The following is a 17,619-nucleotide window of genomic DNA, read 5'->3' on the forward strand; positions in this document are numbered from 1 at the left end:
CTGTCGTCTGAAAATTTCTATCCTTCGTCCTACTTTTTCCCCTTTTTTTGTCTTTTATTTCGCGCGATCAACGCAACATCGATCGAATCGAATCATCGATCGAAATGAAATTGAAACGCGCCAGTGACGACAAAGACAAGAACGAACGTAGACACTCGCAGGAACGAGGTCCTCGTTGTCTGGAAATTTTTATCCTTCGTCCTTTTTTCCCCCCTTTTTTTATCTTTTATTTCGCGCGATCAACGCAACATCGATCGAATCGAATCATCGATCGAAATGAAATTGAAACGAGTCAGTGACGACAAAGACAAGGACGAACGTAGACACTCGCAGGAACGAGGTCCCCGTTGTCTGGAAATTTTTATCCTTCGTCCTTTTTTCCCCCCTTTTTTTATCTTTTATTTCGCGCGATCAACGCAACATCGATCGAATCGAATCATCGATCGAAATGAAATTGAAACGAGTCAGTGACGACAAAGACAAGGACGAACGTAGAGACTCGGAGGAACGAGGTCCCAGTGAAGTTGAAGTTTCGAAAATAATCGCGATAATTCGGGAATTGGCGGTATTCAGAGACGAAAAAGACGAGGATCTGGACGTTGATGTTTCTATAAAACACTGGCAGCCGCTTTAAAAACGCTGTTAACGTCGATCCGCAACGGCCACCGTCACGTTTGTAGTATTTTTACACCAGCCTCGAGAATACTCTAGAAACCTTGGAAAATTTCGAATGACGAAACGACACGCGGCAATGACCTAATAAGGGCGAGGATAGATACAACCAGTTCTTTGTTAAATAACAAATATATATTATATATATTATTTAATTACAAAATACAAAATAAATACATAATATATATATTTATATACATGGTACATACAAAGTATAAATTTTCTTTAATCTAAACCTGTTGATATCGCGTTGATTCACTTTCCTAAGAGGATCTTGCGGGTGGCACCGATACTTTGGCCAGATTGGGTGGCACCTTTGTTGGAACCGGCCTGCAGACCGATCATCGTCTCACCGGCGCGCAATTGTTCCTCCGTGAACTCGCGTTTGCATTCCTCAGCAGGTTTAGGTCCCAGGTATGGTCCTTTCCATTCTGGATGCTTGTACGTCTGTGGGGAAGATTTTATTTGCAATTTAGCGAAACTTTTCGTGGAATAATCAAAGGATGAAAGTAACGTGGAAACCGATTATCGAGGTCAAGCTAAAATATTGTATTTCGTTACAGAAGTTAGACACTGGGACGATTGGAAATTAGAGATTGTAGGTGGCATGGAATTAAACTAAATAATTTATTCGATTGCATAATTAAGCTACGCGCCTATTCAATACCACTGATCCGGTTTTTTCATTAAACTTACCGTACGACCAAGAGCAAAGAGGGTCGTCACCACCTGTGCGATGTCTTTCTTCTCCCACAAGTCGACCGTTTGGAACACGTCAACGTCGTTCACGCCGTACTCTTTCAAAGCTTTCTGGAACCTGATAGTAAGAAGCTGATAGTTTCATCTCGTTTTATTGATACAGTTCAAACTGCAGATATTTATACAAATTTATCAATATCATTCAAAAGAAAGAGGAACTTACAGCAGAGGCAAAATGTTTTGTCTATTAAATATCGCAAGAGAGTAATCATACTTTGGATATTTTATCAATTTTCCTGCGTATGTGTTCTTGCATCTTCAAAGATTCAAACTTATTCTAGGTTCACTTTTAGGTGATTTGCAAAATAGACTTACGAGTTGATATTTTCCATCATTTTGAATTGACCACCGCTGCTATTGATCTTGGCGACGGATCCAGGGGAGATCTTGTTCATCAGATGGCACAACACCTGTCCATCCTTGAGGACATCTTCGAAGGCTTCACCTGGTGGGAATTTCTTGCCCAAAATCGACTCGATCCATTCTTGGGCCTCTTTTTCCTGCTCTGGGTTACGCTTTGCAGCGATCTGCAACGAGACAATCGGGTGAAATCACTGTTTTCGCGAACTATCGTTAAACAAGTACAGAATTAAAAAATAAATCATCTTCGAACTGGGAATTTCCCCTAAAATACATCGGCTGTATAATTCCCGAAAAGTTCCGATAAATACCGCGAGGATATCTTTCTCGAAACTTATACAGATCACTGACGAACCATCCACGTGAAATCCTTCGAAATTTCGCGGAAAAAGAATTTTCTGGAGAACACTTGTCAAATCCAAAGAACGAGCAATTTTAAACATCGAAACCCATGAATCTTCCCATCCGTGGTCACCGATATCGATTACGAGATTCACAAAGCTGCAAAGCTCAGCGCAACCCTTTGAAACGCAGAAGCTCGCACGAGACAAATTCATAGGCTTGCGTGAAACGATTTTACACATTTGCATCGCACGAATTTAAGAATTTGTCTCGTACGAGTCGGAAGATTTACAAGACACGCAAGGATTGTTGGAAAGGGTAGCAGAGACGAGCGGAATATTCACGATGGATGGATTCACAGCAGAGTTGGCAGGATGCGACTGAGCGAAATAAAGTTGCAACGATCTCGCACAAGGCAAAATGTTTCCGGATTCTTCACGAAACGAACGTACGATGCACGAAAATCCTCGAGCTCATACCTTGGCGCGCACTTGTCGTTCGAGAGCCATCCTCGTGCTTTGCGGTGCTTGTCGAAGAGGACTGAAATGCTTGGTCCTAGAGCCGATCCCTCTTATAGTGGACGAAGATGGCGGGAACACGGCCCACGCTTTGGAGGAAACTGTCCAACACCTCGGCTGCAGACCTCGTGTGTTTCGAAAATGACGACGCCACGTACGTGTCCATGTATCTATGTTTACCAGTGTAGGAGTACGTGCTTTCCGCAGTTTTCGACGATCTAATATTAGCGGCTTATTCACTTGGACGTAGAATTTCCAAAATCGCCACTGCCAAGCTGCGACTCCACGATACACGCGATAGTTGTTCCACGTGCGACAGCATTGGAAAAATCATGCGTTCGAGTTGGGTAAATTTGATCCAGTAACTTGTATATAGTCGTTGTATTACAGTGGAGTAGGTGAGGTCGCAGCAAGTGATCACGCGCTGGAAGCTGCAAGAGGCAGAAGATTAGGATGGTTTTGCAACTTGTGCAAGTGCAGATGGGATTACCTACTCGTTTGTGTACTTGGTCGTGAATCGGAGTTTCTATAAATTGTAGTCCTTTTCGTGGTTTCATATTTGCTGATTCGTCGCGAATTTTGGAATTTCCGTAGAGTAGATTTCGAGATTTGCACGACGCAATTTCAGGCATTTGTATCACGTAGGCGATTAAAGGTGGTTTAGCAACTTGGGAAAGAGCTTTAGGAATTTGGAGATAGGTGAACTGTATGCTTGTGTACCTGCTTCTGAATTGGAATAAATTATAAATAACTTTGAAATTGAGCATTGGCTGAACTGAAATAAATTGTAGCTTTTTAGTAGTCTAACTTTCAAGATTGGTGTGTCATAAATTCTGAAATTATGCATACTGTACGATATCAGAAAGTGTTATAATAATTAACCAAACATAATATAACTAATTTGTCGAAAGTGCTGAAATTTTGTTGCTTGTAAAATTCTCCACTAGATCGTAATAATGTTTCTCTTATTGCTGATGTATTTTATTTGCTCCATTTCGGTGGAAGCGCACTGTGGACTGCGGTGGGTGGTGATGGATTGAGAGGCTGACTAATTCTAGACAGTTCTCCTTCCGCTTTCTTGGTCGTATTACTTATTCACTGTGTTGCTTCCTTTCCACGATTTTAATAGCTACTCTTATTAAACTTAGCTACTTGATACTATAGTAAATAAGTAACTACATATGAAACATAGTAGGTAGATTATAGTTGCCAATAGATGCAAATTTTGTAAATAAATCTAAACTTAAATTAATTTCTAAGAAAGATACTATACAGAATTTCAATTCCAAATTAAATTAAAAAACTGTTACATACCGCAAATGAAAATTTCAATATAGAATTAAATTAAAGTTGAAGCCGAGCTTTATTTTCGTTAATGTTGCGCTGGAAAGTAAAAGATTTAAGACTTTATCATCTTTCATTTCGATAATAAAAGCCGCAATTATTTCAAATTTCCTATTAACTGATTTATAAACTTGTCATTTTAACGAAAAATACGATCTTTACTTCGTTCCATATTCTGTTCCTCGACTTTTGTCTATAAGTCGCCATATTGTTACTCAAACGCACTCCTTCGCTGCATTCTACGCTCCAAATATTCGACAAAAAACGGGAAAAAGGAAATTCGATTGCGCAAAGAGTATCAGAGGTTTTTTCTTTAAATAACCAGCCGTCATATGGGTCGAGTTATTATTACGTTGATCCACTTTTTGAATTCACGTGAAGAGCCAACAGATTGAGGATGAAAGCCCGCCAAAAGACGGGAAATTTAAAAATTCTTATTTAAGATGGCGCTCTTATAAAAGAATTATTTAAAATTCAAACCTAAAAAGAAATACATTCTTTTTAAAAAAAAAAATAACAAACATAGTGTAAGTATGTAAATAGAAACAAGCTACGTCATTTATCTCAAACTAACATAATTACAGAATGTTTTATATTTTATGTATTTTTTAAATCATCATTTGAAATTTGAAATTATTATCTCAATAAAAGAAATATATATATATATATATATATATATATATATATATATATATATATATATATATATATATATATATATATATATATATATATATATATATCTTGAAATACGTGTGAATGAATGCACAAAATTTAATGTAGCCAGTATCTGTAGTTTTCAAGAAAAAAAAATCACGAGACATTACCATTTCTAGTCTAAGCTTAAATATATTCCTAAAGCTGTTTCCTATGGGGATTTTTATTCGCGATAACGGAGAATTGCGTAATCAACGTAACTCTTATTCCAACGATATGGAAGATTCTTCACTGGCGAAATCGCTGGCTACTGACTCAGATTTAAATATAATCGCGGCATCTTGCGTATTTCCATTTCCCCTCTTCGTTGTCAACGAGCAAAATTTTCGTCGAAATCTGATAATTTCGGTTATTTCGAACACGTGATCAAATCGAAAATCATTATCGTTCCTAACGACCATTTTGTAACTTGAGTGGCCGTGCCATAATTATCGACACCTAATCCCACTTTAATTTGAGCGCGTTTTACGATTTAAACGCGGAATCATCCGGGATTAAATCCCCACGCGTCTCATGATTAATTATTGTTTTCATGAGAATCCGCGTGCGCAGGTGGTATTCAAGGTATTCTATTATTACTATCTTTTAATTGACTTATTCAATGTTACAAGAAATTCAGAATGTTATTACACAGTTAAAGAATTTGGAAATTTTATATATAGGAAATTTATTAAATTACTTTTTAAAGAAATTTACTATTATTTTATTCTAAAAATTCATATAAAAGAACAAAACTAATAATCGATATTTTATCACGTAGAAATATATTCTCATCTAACTACTTTAGCTTACATGAAAACAGTGAATAATGAAATAATTAAGTACTTTTTTGACAGAATTTTGTAAAGTAAGTTGTTAATAATACTTGAAATGCGTTAAGGTTCATATTATAGTTTCATTATTCTATAATTCTGTATTGGAAATTAGAAAGTCTTTAGTAAACAATTAGAGGAAATAAACAAAGTCATGAAAGATTTAAAAAAATGCTTTTAGCGTAATTCTACAATATTTTAAACTAAGTTACGTTATAATACAAAAACAGGTCCTTAGCAAATTAAAAATTAAGTTTAAAAAATCCCTGCAGACGGTACAGATGGTGGCGCCCTCTCATGAATCAGAAAAATTATTCCCCCATAATCTGCCGCTTTTCGAGAACTTATTAAACCTGGAGGAAAGCGGAAAGAAATTTTGAAGGCGTAGGTTGTTTTTCAATTATTTGTCAAATTCGTTTCACTTGTTCGTCGTTCTTTTTTCTCTTTTCATACTTTGATTCACATCAAGCCATAGAACATTGCAGTTTGAAACGTTCCAAGTGCAACTGTGTTGTGATGCAAAAATGCACTCAATTCTGACGGAAAAGTTCTAATTCAGCTTTTCGATATTCATCTTCTTTATCTTTTTACCGATTGTTTTATGAAATTTACCATTTTGTTAACAATGTTACGATACTTAGAAAAATAACACGATTAATTGCGACTTAAGTAGAGTTGTAATTAGGTACGCTTTTTCAGGTTATGTTTTTGTTTTCTAGTTGCACTAGTTTGACAGAAAAGCCGGAGTGTTTATTGAAAAAGCATTGTCTTTTTATTTCTGTGTATAAAAATAAGTAATTTTATGTACAAGGGACATAAATAAACTTTCTTATGTAATAAAATATTGTATATTTTGATAGCAATTTGTGTGACTTTGCTGTAGAATAAAGTTTGATAAAGTTTCATTTAAATTCTTTTGTTTATTGTAAACCGTACAACAATATTTGTATGAGTGAAACGTTTGTTGATTTCAATCAGTAGGATTATCACCAAAGAAACATGGCACAAAGGTTTCCTGTACCAAATACAGGAAATAATGGCCCTCCACCACAAAGGTATGCTGCATCATCTGTACCTCCTAATTTACGGCAGTATTCTAGCCCAAATTTTCCTGTAAGTATATAAGAATTAAGATAACTGAATTAACTGAAACAGTAAGGAACTTCTAAGTTAATTTTTATATAGATGCAGCAGAGATCCGGATTTACTCCTCCTCCACAAATGGCTAATGCAGGTCCCGGACCAGCCAGTATAATAAGAGCCAATCAACCATATTCGAACATGCGTCAAGGGCCTATGCCGACTCCACCTGTTGGAAAAAGGAGCGCAGATCAACGTATTCCTATGTCACAACAGAAACCGTAAGTACACTAACACTGCATGCTTTTATTTAATTTTGCGTCCATATTTTGTATTACTTTGCTCATTAACTCATTGCATTATACAATGTATTAACTAATTGTTTTTGTTGGAATAAACTAGCTTTTAGTATCTATGATTTTGCACATTTCAAAAAGCAATATGTCAATTAATTTTTTATCAATTTGGTTACTTGATTATTAAATTATTAATTTATTTGTCATCATCAAAATGTTAAAAAGAAACCATTCACTGAATTCACCAGGAACTTCACTGCATTTCATAAGCTTAAAAATTGGTTTATTGATTTTTGAATCTATGATTTTTACACAAACTCATATAGGTATTTTTGGAACAGTGATTTTTCACATTCCACGTCCAAGAAGAAGAAAAAGCTAGCAGACAAGATATTGCCACAAAAAGTGCGCGATTTAGTGCCTGAATCTCAGGCTTATATGGACTTACTTGCATTTGAGAGGAAATTAGACGCGACCATAATGAGAAAGCGACTTGATATACAAGAAGCACTGAAACGCCCAATGAAACAGAAAAGAAAATTGCGAATATTTATTTCAAATACGTTCTACCCGGCGAAAGAGGCTGGCGAGGGTGAAGAAGGTTCAGTTGCATCCTGGGAACTTAGAGTCGAGGGACGACTGTTAGACGATACGAAAAATGATCCTAATAAAGTAAAAATCAGTTTATTCTTAGAAAAGAAAACAATAGATCATCTGAAAACAAAGGATAATTCATTTATATTACAACGATTTTTAGGTAAAAAGGAAATTCTCTTCCTTTTTTAAAAGTCTAGTTATAGAATTGGATAAAGATCTATATGGGCCTGACAATCACTTGGTTGAATGGCACCGTACATTGACAACACAAGAAACTGATGGTTTCCAAGTGAAAAGACCTGGAGATAAAAATGTTCGATGCACTATTCTCTTGCTTCTCGACTATCAACCCTTACAGGTAACATTTCTTTTAAATAAAAGGGATGTACTAAAATTTGTAAAATTAAAAATGCTTAACATTCTAATTGCTCTGACTACTTTAATTTAAGTTAATTAAATTTTCCCAGTTTGACATCCTCTGGTTCTTATACATCCTTATTAATGAATAAAATAAATGTAAGCTAAGTTGGAATTTAACAGAAATTTTTTGGTTGCAGTTTAAGCTAGATCCTAGATTAGCCCGACTTCTAGGTGTACATACCCAAACGCGACCTGTTATCATCTCTGCTCTTTGGCAGTACATAAAGACACACAAGCTTCAAGACAGTCATGAGAGGGAATTCATAAACTGTGATAAATATCTCGAACAAATATTTGCCTGCTCAAGGATGAAATTCGCGGAAATACCACAGCGTTTAAATCCGTTGCTCCATCCTCCAGACCCGATCGTAATCAATCACGTTATTAGCGTCGAAGGTACCTATCAATAATAATTAGAGTGCGGATTTGTATGCATCTATAGGAAACTTGAAAGTGTGAAATTGCACAGAATGCACATAGTGTGAGAAAATGTATAATATATCCAAAGTATGGTGCTTTCTATAATACTTGATAGGCAAAACAATTTTCTGCCGAGCCTGTATTTTGTAATTATATTCTCAAAAATATGAGTTTGCAAAAGGATCCTCCAATAATAATTAAGAAGTGCACACCATATTTCAAGATTTGCAAAAACAAAAAATAACCATTTGTTCTATCACGTTCTAAATTAGGTACAGAAACGAAACAGACTGCGTGTTACGACATAGACGTGGAAGTTGACGATACGTTAAAAACACAGATGAACAACTTCCTGTTATCGACTGCAAGTCAACAAGAAATCCAGAGCCTCGACAATAAAATCCATGAAACGGTCGAAACGATCAACCAGTTAAAAACGAACCGAGAGTTCTTCTTGAGTTTCGCTAAAGATCCTCAGCAGTTCATCAACAAATGGATTATCTCGCAAACGAGGGATTTGAAGACCATGATAGACGTTGTTGGCAACCCAGAAGAAGAACGCAGAGCAGAATTCTATTATCAACCATGGGCGCAGGAAGCAGTGTGTAGATATTTCTACACGAAGGTTCAACAGAAACGCGCAGAATTGGAACAGGCGCTCGGTATAAGAAATTCATAAGTATAATCGAAGAGGCTTCGCTACAGTGTACGAAGTAATTATATCGAACAAAAGAAATTATTAAAAAAGTTATTAATAAAGTATTTGTTTAGACAAAATTTCTTATTTATTAAATTCGTATTACAAAATGTGAAACTGATAATATCACTTCAGTTAATTATTTCAATTTTATCTTAATCAAAAGCTGAATATTTTAGAACAATGAATAAAGTAATTATAGCGGACAAAGTAAAAGATTGATTAACATATATCTTATCTCATAATGATCATTGCTTAAAATCTTTGTTAGTAATTTATTCCAATTAAGCGATGAGATGTTGAAGGATTTGAAAACAGATATGTTAATTTATTCCCATCCTCCATAGATTGTCCTTTTAACATAATTACTTCGCATACTGTATGTAAAGTATTTATATAAATTTTTCTCTTGTTCCAATTGCAAAATCGATCGATTAACGTGTCTTACGCTTCATTCACAATGCAGTGTCGCTGTGACATTATAGTACGAGTGACATATTTTTACGAATAAGAAATGATGTATAGTAATCATAGAGGAATCTCATGGATAACAAATTTATTTAGTACGAATACGTATATCGATCTCGTATATCTTTATTCAAGCTAGTTTTTCAGAAGTCTTTTCTATGAGGATGTGTATCGCAATCAGCTACCGCACACTATAAATGCGAGAAACTTCTGTATAATATAACGAATAAACCTTTGATATAACTCGCTGAAACCATTTTAAACTGAATTCCATATTGATGAATAAATATTTTCAGTACAATAATGTAATTACTGCAGTTAAGATTTCATTTCTTTTCTTGATTTTTTTTAATTTTTAATGAAAGATTAAAAAAGATATTAAGTATTCTTTCGCACCTCACTACAAAAAAGAATTAGTCTTTTTAGTGTAACCTGCGCTTATAATTGTGAAGTAATAAATTTCCAATTTATTAATATTGAATACTGTAATTAGTTCATTGGGTGAAAGAAAAGGAAAGAAGCGAGCCATAAATTTTTCTGTTATCCAATTCTTATTTTGTTTGTGCAAGTAAATACAATCTCTTACATAATCAGTACATGTTGATGCAAAATATTGTTTCCTCGTGGAAACGGCAATATCGCCAATTTAAAACGTAAGGAACAAGAGTCCTAAATTTCTTATTCTTTAGCTATTTTTTTTTTTTTTTCATCGCGGAAGTTTCAATTTTATTTCGTCAGTGTAAAAGTGCTTTCCCCTCTTACTTAAGAGTATTATGGATTAATTTGATTCAGTATTACAATATTAACATTCCAAGACATTCACACGAGGATGAGAAATTCCAGTGCCATTTTACGGATATAAATTTTCGTCTTTCATCGTGTTTTCTTCTTTTTCTTCGAGACATTAATGTATTCCACGCATTTCTTGCAAAAAACGACTCACCGAGAAAATAACGTTGAAATCGCATCATACCAATTACACACGAGTTCCCTACGCCTTTCTTTTTTTAAAGACACGAAGCCGGAACGATACATATATATTACGAAACATTCTTCACATGCCAACGAGCATTACACGCAAAGCACTTGATCCACGTTTTTATTTTATAACGCAGGACGAAAGAACAAAGGAGCCGGTTTCTACAGCGACATTGTTTTCTGGTGATAAAATTTAAAAACTTCATAATCTTCTTGTATTTTTTCCTCTTCTCCGTTTTACGTGCCGATTCGATGAACATAATTCTATCGAAGGTCGCATACCGTTGTACAACACTAAATCACAAGTGCACCAATTGATTGTATCGTTTCTAGTACAATAAACTCTGATTGGATTCTGACGTCTTCGTTCGACATAAAAATCAATCGCTAAAATGTGTGTCATATAGTCATATGACTCCACTTGATCAAAAGTGAACGAACACGTCACGATTGCACCGTTTTATTATGAGATCAAGGTTTATTGTATAGTACTTTTGTTTTTTACTTCCCTAATCTTAATTACACATTCACATATATTTTGTCGTATAAAGTTTTAAATATATATAATTGAGTGACAAGACCTTTTTTTCTCCTTTAATTACACGTTATTCACCTAAATGGAAGTATATTTTTTTTGTTTGAAGGATGGGTGAGTAGAAAGATATTCTAAACACATTTCTCTATGCCCTCAGATCAAGTCTACAAAGATCACATTTTTGCCAAAAAACAAATGGCAGTTGTGAATCTCTGTACACTCAAATATATCTCGTAAAATGATAGTGATTTACTAAGTCTTTGCTTGGATAAAATCATTCTTGTTTCTCCACGTTTTCTTCTTTTCTTCTGTTCTTTGAATGGGGATTAATAGCACTAGAAATATGGCGTACGAGGTAGCCACAAAGTTCTTCTAGCCATTTCTTTCCTTTTTCTTTCACATGAATATATATTTTTAAGTAATCACATCATATAGGTATTGCTTTTTACGTTTTTGTCCAGCATAAACAGAAAACTTTTTGGTTCCCCGTTCAACATCCGATACTGTGTATTCGATCTTCAATAATATATCCATCTTATCCATCCTGTTTTGCCACTTACTGTGATTTCTGTACGCATCTATATTATAATATATGGTGTCTAAGAGGAAGGTAAATTCCACTTGTGCAGTCTTTTTTTTTTTTTCATTTTTGGTTTTAAGTAATTAATGCGAGATACATCGGTGCAAGAGATCCTTTGGGTTATCCGGAAGTTTGAGTTAAATTCACTCCCTTCCTCTTTTACAGTAACTGTGGATACATTTTACACAATAGCTCGTATGTTAAATGACTGTCGGTAAATCGTATAAATGTCACCTATGATTGCACTCTGTTGCGACGGTGAATTATTTTTTTTTCTTTTTTCATAACACAAACGCTAATTTGTACTACATATAGATATACACGAATAATTCTACGCATTTACAATTATTTTATCCAAACGAGGCCGTCAGAACAGAGGACTTGTACATTCGTTCCATTTGTTCTTTCTTTTTCGAGACAAATACGCGAATTGATCTATTAAAGATTCATTAAAGATGATCGACCGATCATTTAAACGAGTATAACACGTCTATAAATAGAAATTTAAAATCTTGAAAATTAACAACATGATTATATAAGTAACAAAGTAATTTAAAAAAATCATCACTACATCGTCATTACAATATAAAGAATTTAATATCTTTCTAAATGTAGGAATGTTTTTATGGTTTTCCCTTCATTTTTTCCTTTTTTTTATTAACGACTTAACAAGAACTTTGAAAAATTTCAATCAACAATTATCCAAAAGAAAAGAGGAGGAAAATGACAAACTTACGGCAGAGTTAATTTCTGCTTCACGATAATTTTCAATACTGATTCGGTACTGGAGCAACGATAGGTGTCATTTCCACGTTTTAATTATTACTATGCCAGTGATAATATCATCTGAAACATACACGCTTTTATTATATTATCAAACAGATTCCATAATTTTTTTTTTTCGTTTCTTTCTTTTTTTCCCCTTTAAATTCATACAAGCATTCGATGCGAAATTTTGCATATCTGCCCCCTTAAAGTATCTTCTACAATAAATAAAAAAAAGTTTGTATTAATTTGCTACAACATAAAAAATATTAATCGTTTCAAACCCAATCATATCCTCAGTTGTGACAATTCAATGAACTTAGGATATGCATAGAAATTATTTCATATAGTTACAGTGTTTTGGAAGTATCTTTGTTAGTTAATTATCCCCTAATAACATAAATATTACTACGAACAATGGAGTATAGAATGCATACAAAACTAGAGTGTAGAAGAACAAACGTTTTCTACTATACATCACACTGGATGGATCGTACAGCAAGGCAGTTCCGTGTACTGTGAGATTTATTACTTGATATGCGATGCGCACATAAATAACTAACAAAGTTAGCCGTTGTACTGAGATAAGTCAGATACTAATGCTTACGATTTCAATATGAAATAATATACGCTAGAATAAAAATGTGCAGAGTCATTTGATGGATTAGATTTTTTTTCATTTTCTTTTCCCCATTATGTTCGATCCAAGTATAATGATAAATTGGCATTTAAGTCACGTATGCGCGCGACTCATTTAAGGCTTGAATATGTCTTTGACTCGTCCCAAAATCTGAGCAAATTTGTTCATGCTTCAAAAAAGTCCTTGCAAACACGTAAGTGTTAAGAAGAACACGGAAGTTCTTCAAAGTGTTTTAGCTTTTTCAAGTAAATCGTTAATGAATTTCTGAAACATATAAATAAAGAGATGAACTTCCGTTAGTGACAAGGCCCCAGTTTATCAATCAAATTATTCCTCTAGAACCATAGGTACACTATAATCGAGCTTATTAATTCATTAAAAATACTAGATATTATTTTCAGGTATATATTAGTCACAAAGTATTAAATTTTAGGAGAAAGAATATTGTTACAACAAATAATTGCAAATTTATCAAGACAAGCTTAGGAGCTGCACTTACATTTACATCATGTGGTGGTTTCTTTGTATCAACCAGTAACTCCTATAACAACAAAATAAAACAATAGCAATAATTAATGTATATCAGCTTTGATAACAACCATCTAATCTAATTTACAAATACATACCTGCAAAAATCTTCGTCTATGATCATCACTGTCCATATCAAGAAGTTCATCTATATCTATTTCAACTTCCCGATTTTTACCATTTTCATTCTGTCAATGAACGAAAATTGATAAATAATTTATATCTATGCAATAACTTCTAGTTACAAAGAGATTAATTTTAAACTTACAACTGATTCATATAGTTTTTCTAGCTCATCAAAGAGCCACATTTCAACTGCAAGTCTTTTACGGATAAGAGACATCTGATGAGAGCCATACTTGGCTGTTAAGAATTTTTCCCTGCGTTCCTTTACCTCACCCTTTTCACTGAAAGCTACATGCAGATTCGCACGTGCAGGACTGCGTTCTGCTGTAAGTACTCCACCTCCTTCCATTATAAACTACTGAATAATTAGAAAAAGAAAAATTAAAAAATATATAAAAAATTGTGCAATAAAAAATTGTATGAAGAAAGAAAATAAAAAATGCAAGATACATTTGTTAGTATAGTATTCTTAAAGAATTTATTTAAACATTGTATTATGTATGATATATGTGTTTAATGGGACATGTTAATAAAACAGTTAGAATAATAGAGGAAAGGATAAGAAACAAGAAAAAGAAATAGTATATAGAAAATACACAAATTTTTAATATTGTATATAGCATAGAATATGCTTATACAAAAAATAATTGCATAAAATATTAGTATATAATAAGTTTCAATCTATATTTATATTATTATGCGGAAAAAAATTTATAAAAAAAAATGAATAAAAGCTAAATAGAAATTTTGTTTTTTTATTTCTTAATACAATTTTTTCTTTCTTTTATAGAAAAATTATAACTTATAACTAAGGTGTACCGGTTAGAGGAAGGATCATACGATAATAATGTACGGTAAAAGTAAAAAAGAAATGTGGGAACGAAATTCTTTCTTCACGGAGTCACATCCGTTCCCACAGACTTAATTATGTGCGCGATTTATTTGATAAAAAGTAGCCGCGTGATCGATCATTGACAAACCGAATCGAATTAATCGGAGCGAATAATTATAGCGCCCAAACCAAGTCGTAAATCATAAGCATACAAAAATTTATTTCTCTTTAACTATATGCGTTTACGCACATGTTGGCTGCGTTTTGCATGCTACAATAAACAATAGGCTTATTATCTGAAGTTATTGAATGCAAATGCAGCCTCGATGAGACGCGACGCTTTGATTACACAAACAGCTCGAGAGCATCGAAATAAAACTACTAAGAATACTTTGATAAAACTGTGAGCCGGCGAATTAAAATGAAAGAAAAAAAAAAGATGCCGACACTCTTGTAAATAAAGCGACATTAGTGGATTCGTACTTTGCATTTTAATAAATGATCACCGACTCATGTCAGCATAAGTATAAACAAAGATCAAGTCAATTATCTACCTAGGACTCAATAAAATTAATAGAGAAACGAGAGAGAAAGAAATATTGTTAGCGCGCCTTCGTATGATCACTTGATATTACTTACACTCACTGCTCCTATTTCAGAACGTACACTATTCGAGCCGTAATACAGTATCGTAATGCCAGAATCCATACGAATAATAAACTTTCCTGAAGTTCCTCGACTATGATAAAACTTACACTAACTATGATTACCATAGGATGCTCGAAATATCACTATCTTATAGCAAATTACAGTAAGAATTGGCTAGGAACATTACAGCGTGGGAAGCATATATAGTGACATTGTTGTCGATATGTATCGATAATCGACAATATCAGATCGCAGAAAATTTTTATATTTGAACCATTTAAAATTTTAAATTATTCTAACTTAACGTAGGATTTTAAAATTAATTTATCTTTAATATCTCTGATTCTGATGTTAAATATAGACTTTGTAAAATGTGCTAGATTGGGTAAGTGAGTAGTATCATTTCTAATATTAATATCCTAAGTACATTAAAGAAGTTGAACGTTAAAAAATAATAAAAACTATTGAGTGTGAAATAAACAAGGGAATATTGAAATAATTATAAAGTCAAAGATTGATGAAAACTTATTTATTAATCAGAAACAAATCAATCTTGGCTTGCATCAACATTTTCTGTCTGTAAACCTTTGAAAGAAGCAACTGGTATGTATGTAACAAGGGTGTACAATTTGTTTGCGGAATCTTCATCGTCATTCCTTCTTCTGCTCAATCGTACACGAACTCTGAATGGTACATTTCTAGAAATATACAATGCAAATTAATAATATAAAATACCAAAAAATTCAGACAGTGACAGTTCAATCATAAATAGTTACAAATTAAATCAAACTCAGAAATATATAAAATTTACCTGATTCCCTTAGACCACAGTTGTTTGTTGAGTCGTGTATCAATCCTCACATCTGGAGTTCCCATTTGTTTTTCAGCAAATTTGCGAATTTCTTTGATAGCTCGTGGAGCACGTTTTTTAAATCCAACTCCGTGGAGACGTTTGTGGAGATTCACTGTATATTCACGAGTGACAACCTCGTTAATAGCACTTTTGCTTTTCTTCTCCTTAGATTTGGCCATTTTGTACTGAAAATAAAAATTGTCAAATTTACAGTTACAACGTGACATAACCAAATTTATCATAGTAAAAAAAGAGAAATATATAAAATAATTTTTAATTAAAAAGAAACTAAATACAAAACATACATTCTTACAGCACTAATATATATAATAAAATATTAAGTTTTACAGTTGTCTAAATTATTTTATATACAGGAAGAGTAGTAAACAAAACAGCGTTACACTCGTATATTCTAATTATAAAGCATGTTATATTATCGACGATAATATTAAACTCGTGTTATTGTGCAGTAATTAATCGATATAATTATACCGAAACTTATTTACTATTAATAATAAACAGCCGGATGTTCTCTGATTTTATTTGAAGTAAAAATGACAATACCTTTCTGTTCTATGGCTGAACGTAAAAGAACTGAAGTTCTTCGCGTTCCTAAACCCATCAATTTCTAACGGTAATATTTTGATAAAACCTAACCTATAAAATGTATTTGTAAGGCAAATGAATTTGCTAGTAACTTATGATATTATGTATTTGATATATAAATAAAAATTATTCGTATTTAGTACTGTTTTTACATTTTTCCCATGAAGCCATTTAAAGCGCGTATGTTCGTTTCTTGTATTACGTAAAGTATAAATTTAATCTTCAGAGAAAATCAATATTCTATAATTATATTTATATCCTATATATATACTGTCATAAGATAAACAACATATTTTTTATAAATCAAAAGTAGATAGAATAATATACTGATTTAGTAGTTTCAGTAGTTCATAAAACATTTTCAGTGAAATTCGATTACACTTTTTCGCTAAATGTCTCTTTAATCAATACTATATCTTTAACTAATACTTTATTAATATTCGAAAACGTAGCTTACTATGTTCTAATGTATTTTAAATCAGATATTAGAATTTAGTGCTCCTCAGATTTTTATTATGAGTACTGGGCGACTCTACTCGTTGGGCAGAGTATGGTTTCCTGAATTACATAAAATATAAATTTAACCAATAAATAAATTAATATTTTATAACTATATTTCTTCCTTATATACATATATATAATTCTAAATATATATATATATATATATACTTTATTTCAGTGATACAATCTTTTCATAAATGAAAAGTAGATAAAGTGACCTATTATTAATTTTGCTTTTTATTAAGTGAAACATTTATAAAAACTTTTTATTAAAATTAAGTTTGAAAGAATAACAAAGATAACTTTATAAACTAATAAATGTATATAATTAATGGCATATTTATTTCTTTACAATTGATACTTTATTAATAGACTGTGGATTTTAATGCATTTTTATATTTTTGTGGGCATAAATAAAGAAATAGAAATATAAATGGAAATTTGTTTCATCTATTGCATATTATGAATATTTTTACATATTATATGCATTTGTAGAATATATATAATATATCTATATAATATAGT

General features: G+C 32.7%; 4 protein-coding genes across 11 annotated transcripts; 1 reads left to right on the top strand and 3 right to left on the bottom strand.

The window, feature by feature from the left end:
* Positions 1–785: 785 nt before the first annotated feature.
* LOC126874854 (muscle-specific protein 20) lies at positions 786–2,779 on the bottom strand. The gene is made up of 4 exons (XM_050637373.1): positions 2,613–2,779; positions 1,747–1,958; positions 1,369–1,489; positions 786–1,119 (listed from the first exon to the last, which is right to left on the bottom strand). The coding sequence occupies exons 1-4, from the start codon at positions 2,640–2,642 to the stop codon at positions 928–930; spliced, it is 555 nt and encodes a 184-aa protein (XP_050493330.1). The 5' UTR covers positions 2,643–2,779; the 3' UTR covers positions 786–927.
* A 3,017-nt stretch (positions 2,780–5,796) lies between these two features.
* LOC126874838 (brahma-associated protein of 60 kDa) lies at positions 5,797–11,058 on the top strand. 5 transcript variants are annotated; one of them, XM_050637330.1, is made up of 7 exons: positions 5,797–5,908; positions 6,503–6,637; positions 6,710–6,885; positions 7,227–7,572; positions 7,658–7,855; positions 8,055–8,313; positions 8,610–11,058. In XM_050637330.1, the coding sequence occupies exons 2-7, from the start codon at positions 6,524–6,526 to the stop codon at positions 9,014–9,016; spliced, it is 1,500 nt and encodes a 499-aa protein (XP_050493287.1). In that variant the 5' UTR covers positions 5,797–5,908; positions 6,503–6,523; the 3' UTR covers positions 9,017–11,058. The 5 variants fall into 5 exon arrangements, with proteins under 5 accessions (XP_050493287.1, XP_050493286.1, XP_050493291.1 ...); XM_050637329.1 differs by having other exon boundaries at positions 6,506–6,637; XM_050637334.1 differs by having other exon boundaries at positions 6,506–6,637; positions 7,242–7,572.
* A 586-nt stretch (positions 11,059–11,644) lies between these two features.
* Positions 11,645–15,292, bottom strand: LOC126874858 (protein phosphatase 1 regulatory subunit 14B). 3 transcript variants are annotated; one of them, XM_050637380.1, is made up of 5 exons: positions 15,126–15,292; positions 13,797–14,012; positions 13,627–13,716; positions 13,500–13,541; positions 11,645–13,264 (listed from the first exon to the last, which is right to left on the bottom strand). In XM_050637380.1, exons 2-5 carry the CDS (start codon positions 14,001–14,003, stop codon positions 13,223–13,225), a joined length of 381 nt encoding a protein of 126 aa, XP_050493337.1. In that variant the 5' UTR covers positions 14,004–14,012; positions 15,126–15,292; the 3' UTR covers positions 11,645–13,222. The 3 variants fall into 3 exon arrangements, with proteins under 3 accessions (XP_050493337.1, XP_050493338.1, XP_050493339.1); XM_050637381.1 differs by lacking the exon at positions 15,126–15,292 and adding an exon at positions 15,041–15,117; XM_050637382.1 differs by lacking the exon at positions 15,126–15,292 and adding an exon at positions 14,970–15,116.
* A 356-nt stretch (positions 15,293–15,648) lies between these two features.
* Positions 15,649–16,660, bottom strand: LOC126874859 (60S ribosomal protein L31). 2 transcript variants are annotated; one of them, XM_050637383.1, is made up of 3 exons: positions 16,552–16,660; positions 15,946–16,172; positions 15,649–15,832 (listed from the first exon to the last, which is right to left on the bottom strand). In XM_050637383.1, the coding sequence occupies exons 2-3, from the start codon at positions 16,164–16,166 to the stop codon at positions 15,682–15,684; spliced, it is 372 nt and encodes a 123-aa protein (XP_050493340.1). In that variant the 5' UTR covers positions 16,167–16,172; positions 16,552–16,660; the 3' UTR covers positions 15,649–15,681. The 2 variants fall into 2 exon arrangements, with proteins under 2 accessions (XP_050493340.1, XP_050493341.1); XM_050637384.1 differs by having other exon boundaries at positions 16,494–16,628.
* Between the last annotated feature and the right edge of the window lie 959 nt (positions 16,661–17,619).

Source organism: Bombus huntii, chromosome 16, assembly GCF_024542735.1.
Source record: "Bombus huntii isolate Logan2020A chromosome 16, iyBomHunt1.1, whole genome shotgun sequence".
In the NCBI taxonomy this organism is placed as follows: Eukaryota; Metazoa; Arthropoda; class Insecta; order Hymenoptera; family Apidae; genus Bombus; species Bombus huntii.

Bases quoted from the DNA above. Each gene is read 5' to 3' on its own strand.
- LOC126874854 (XM_050637373.1), bottom strand. From the start codon at position 2,642: ATGGCTCTCGAACGACAAGTGCGCGCCAAG. The intron at 1,959-2,612 runs GTATGAGCTCGA...GTCTCGTTGCAG, and splicing joins AACGACAAGTGCGCGCCAAG to ATCGCTGCAAAGCGTAACCC. The intron at 1,120-1,368 runs GTAAGTTTAATG...TCTTCCCCACAG, and splicing joins TCTTTGCTCTTGGTCGTACG to ACGTACAAGCATCCAGAATG.
- LOC126874838 (XM_050637330.1), top strand. From the start codon at position 6,524: ATGGCACAAAGGTTTCCTGTACCAAATACAGGAAATAATGGCCCTCCA. The intron at 6,886-7,226 runs GTAAGTACACTA...AAACTCATATAG, and splicing joins CCTATGTCACAACAGAAACC to GTATTTTTGGAACAGTGATT. The intron at 7,856-8,054 runs GTAACATTTCTT...TTTTGGTTGCAG, and splicing joins TCGACTATCAACCCTTACAG to TTTAAGCTAGATCCTAGATT.
- LOC126874858 (XM_050637380.1), bottom strand. From the start codon at position 14,003: ATGGAAGGAGGTGGAGTACTTACAGCAGAACGCAGTCCTGCACGTGCG. The intron at 13,717-13,796 runs GTAAGTTTAAAA...GTTCATTGACAG, and splicing joins AAAAACTATATGAATCAGTT to AATGAAAATGGTAAAAATCG. The intron at 13,542-13,626 runs GTATGTATTTGT...TTGTTGTTATAG, and splicing joins ATAGACGAAGATTTTTGCAG to GAGTTACTGGTTGATACAAA.
- LOC126874859 (XM_050637383.1), bottom strand. From the start codon at position 16,166: ATGGCCAAATCTAAGGAGAAGAAAAGCAAAAGTGCTATTAACGAGGTT. The intron at 15,833-15,945 runs GTAAATTTTATA...GTATATTTCTAG, and splicing joins CTGTGGTCTAAGGGAATCAG to AAATGTACCATTCAGAGTTC.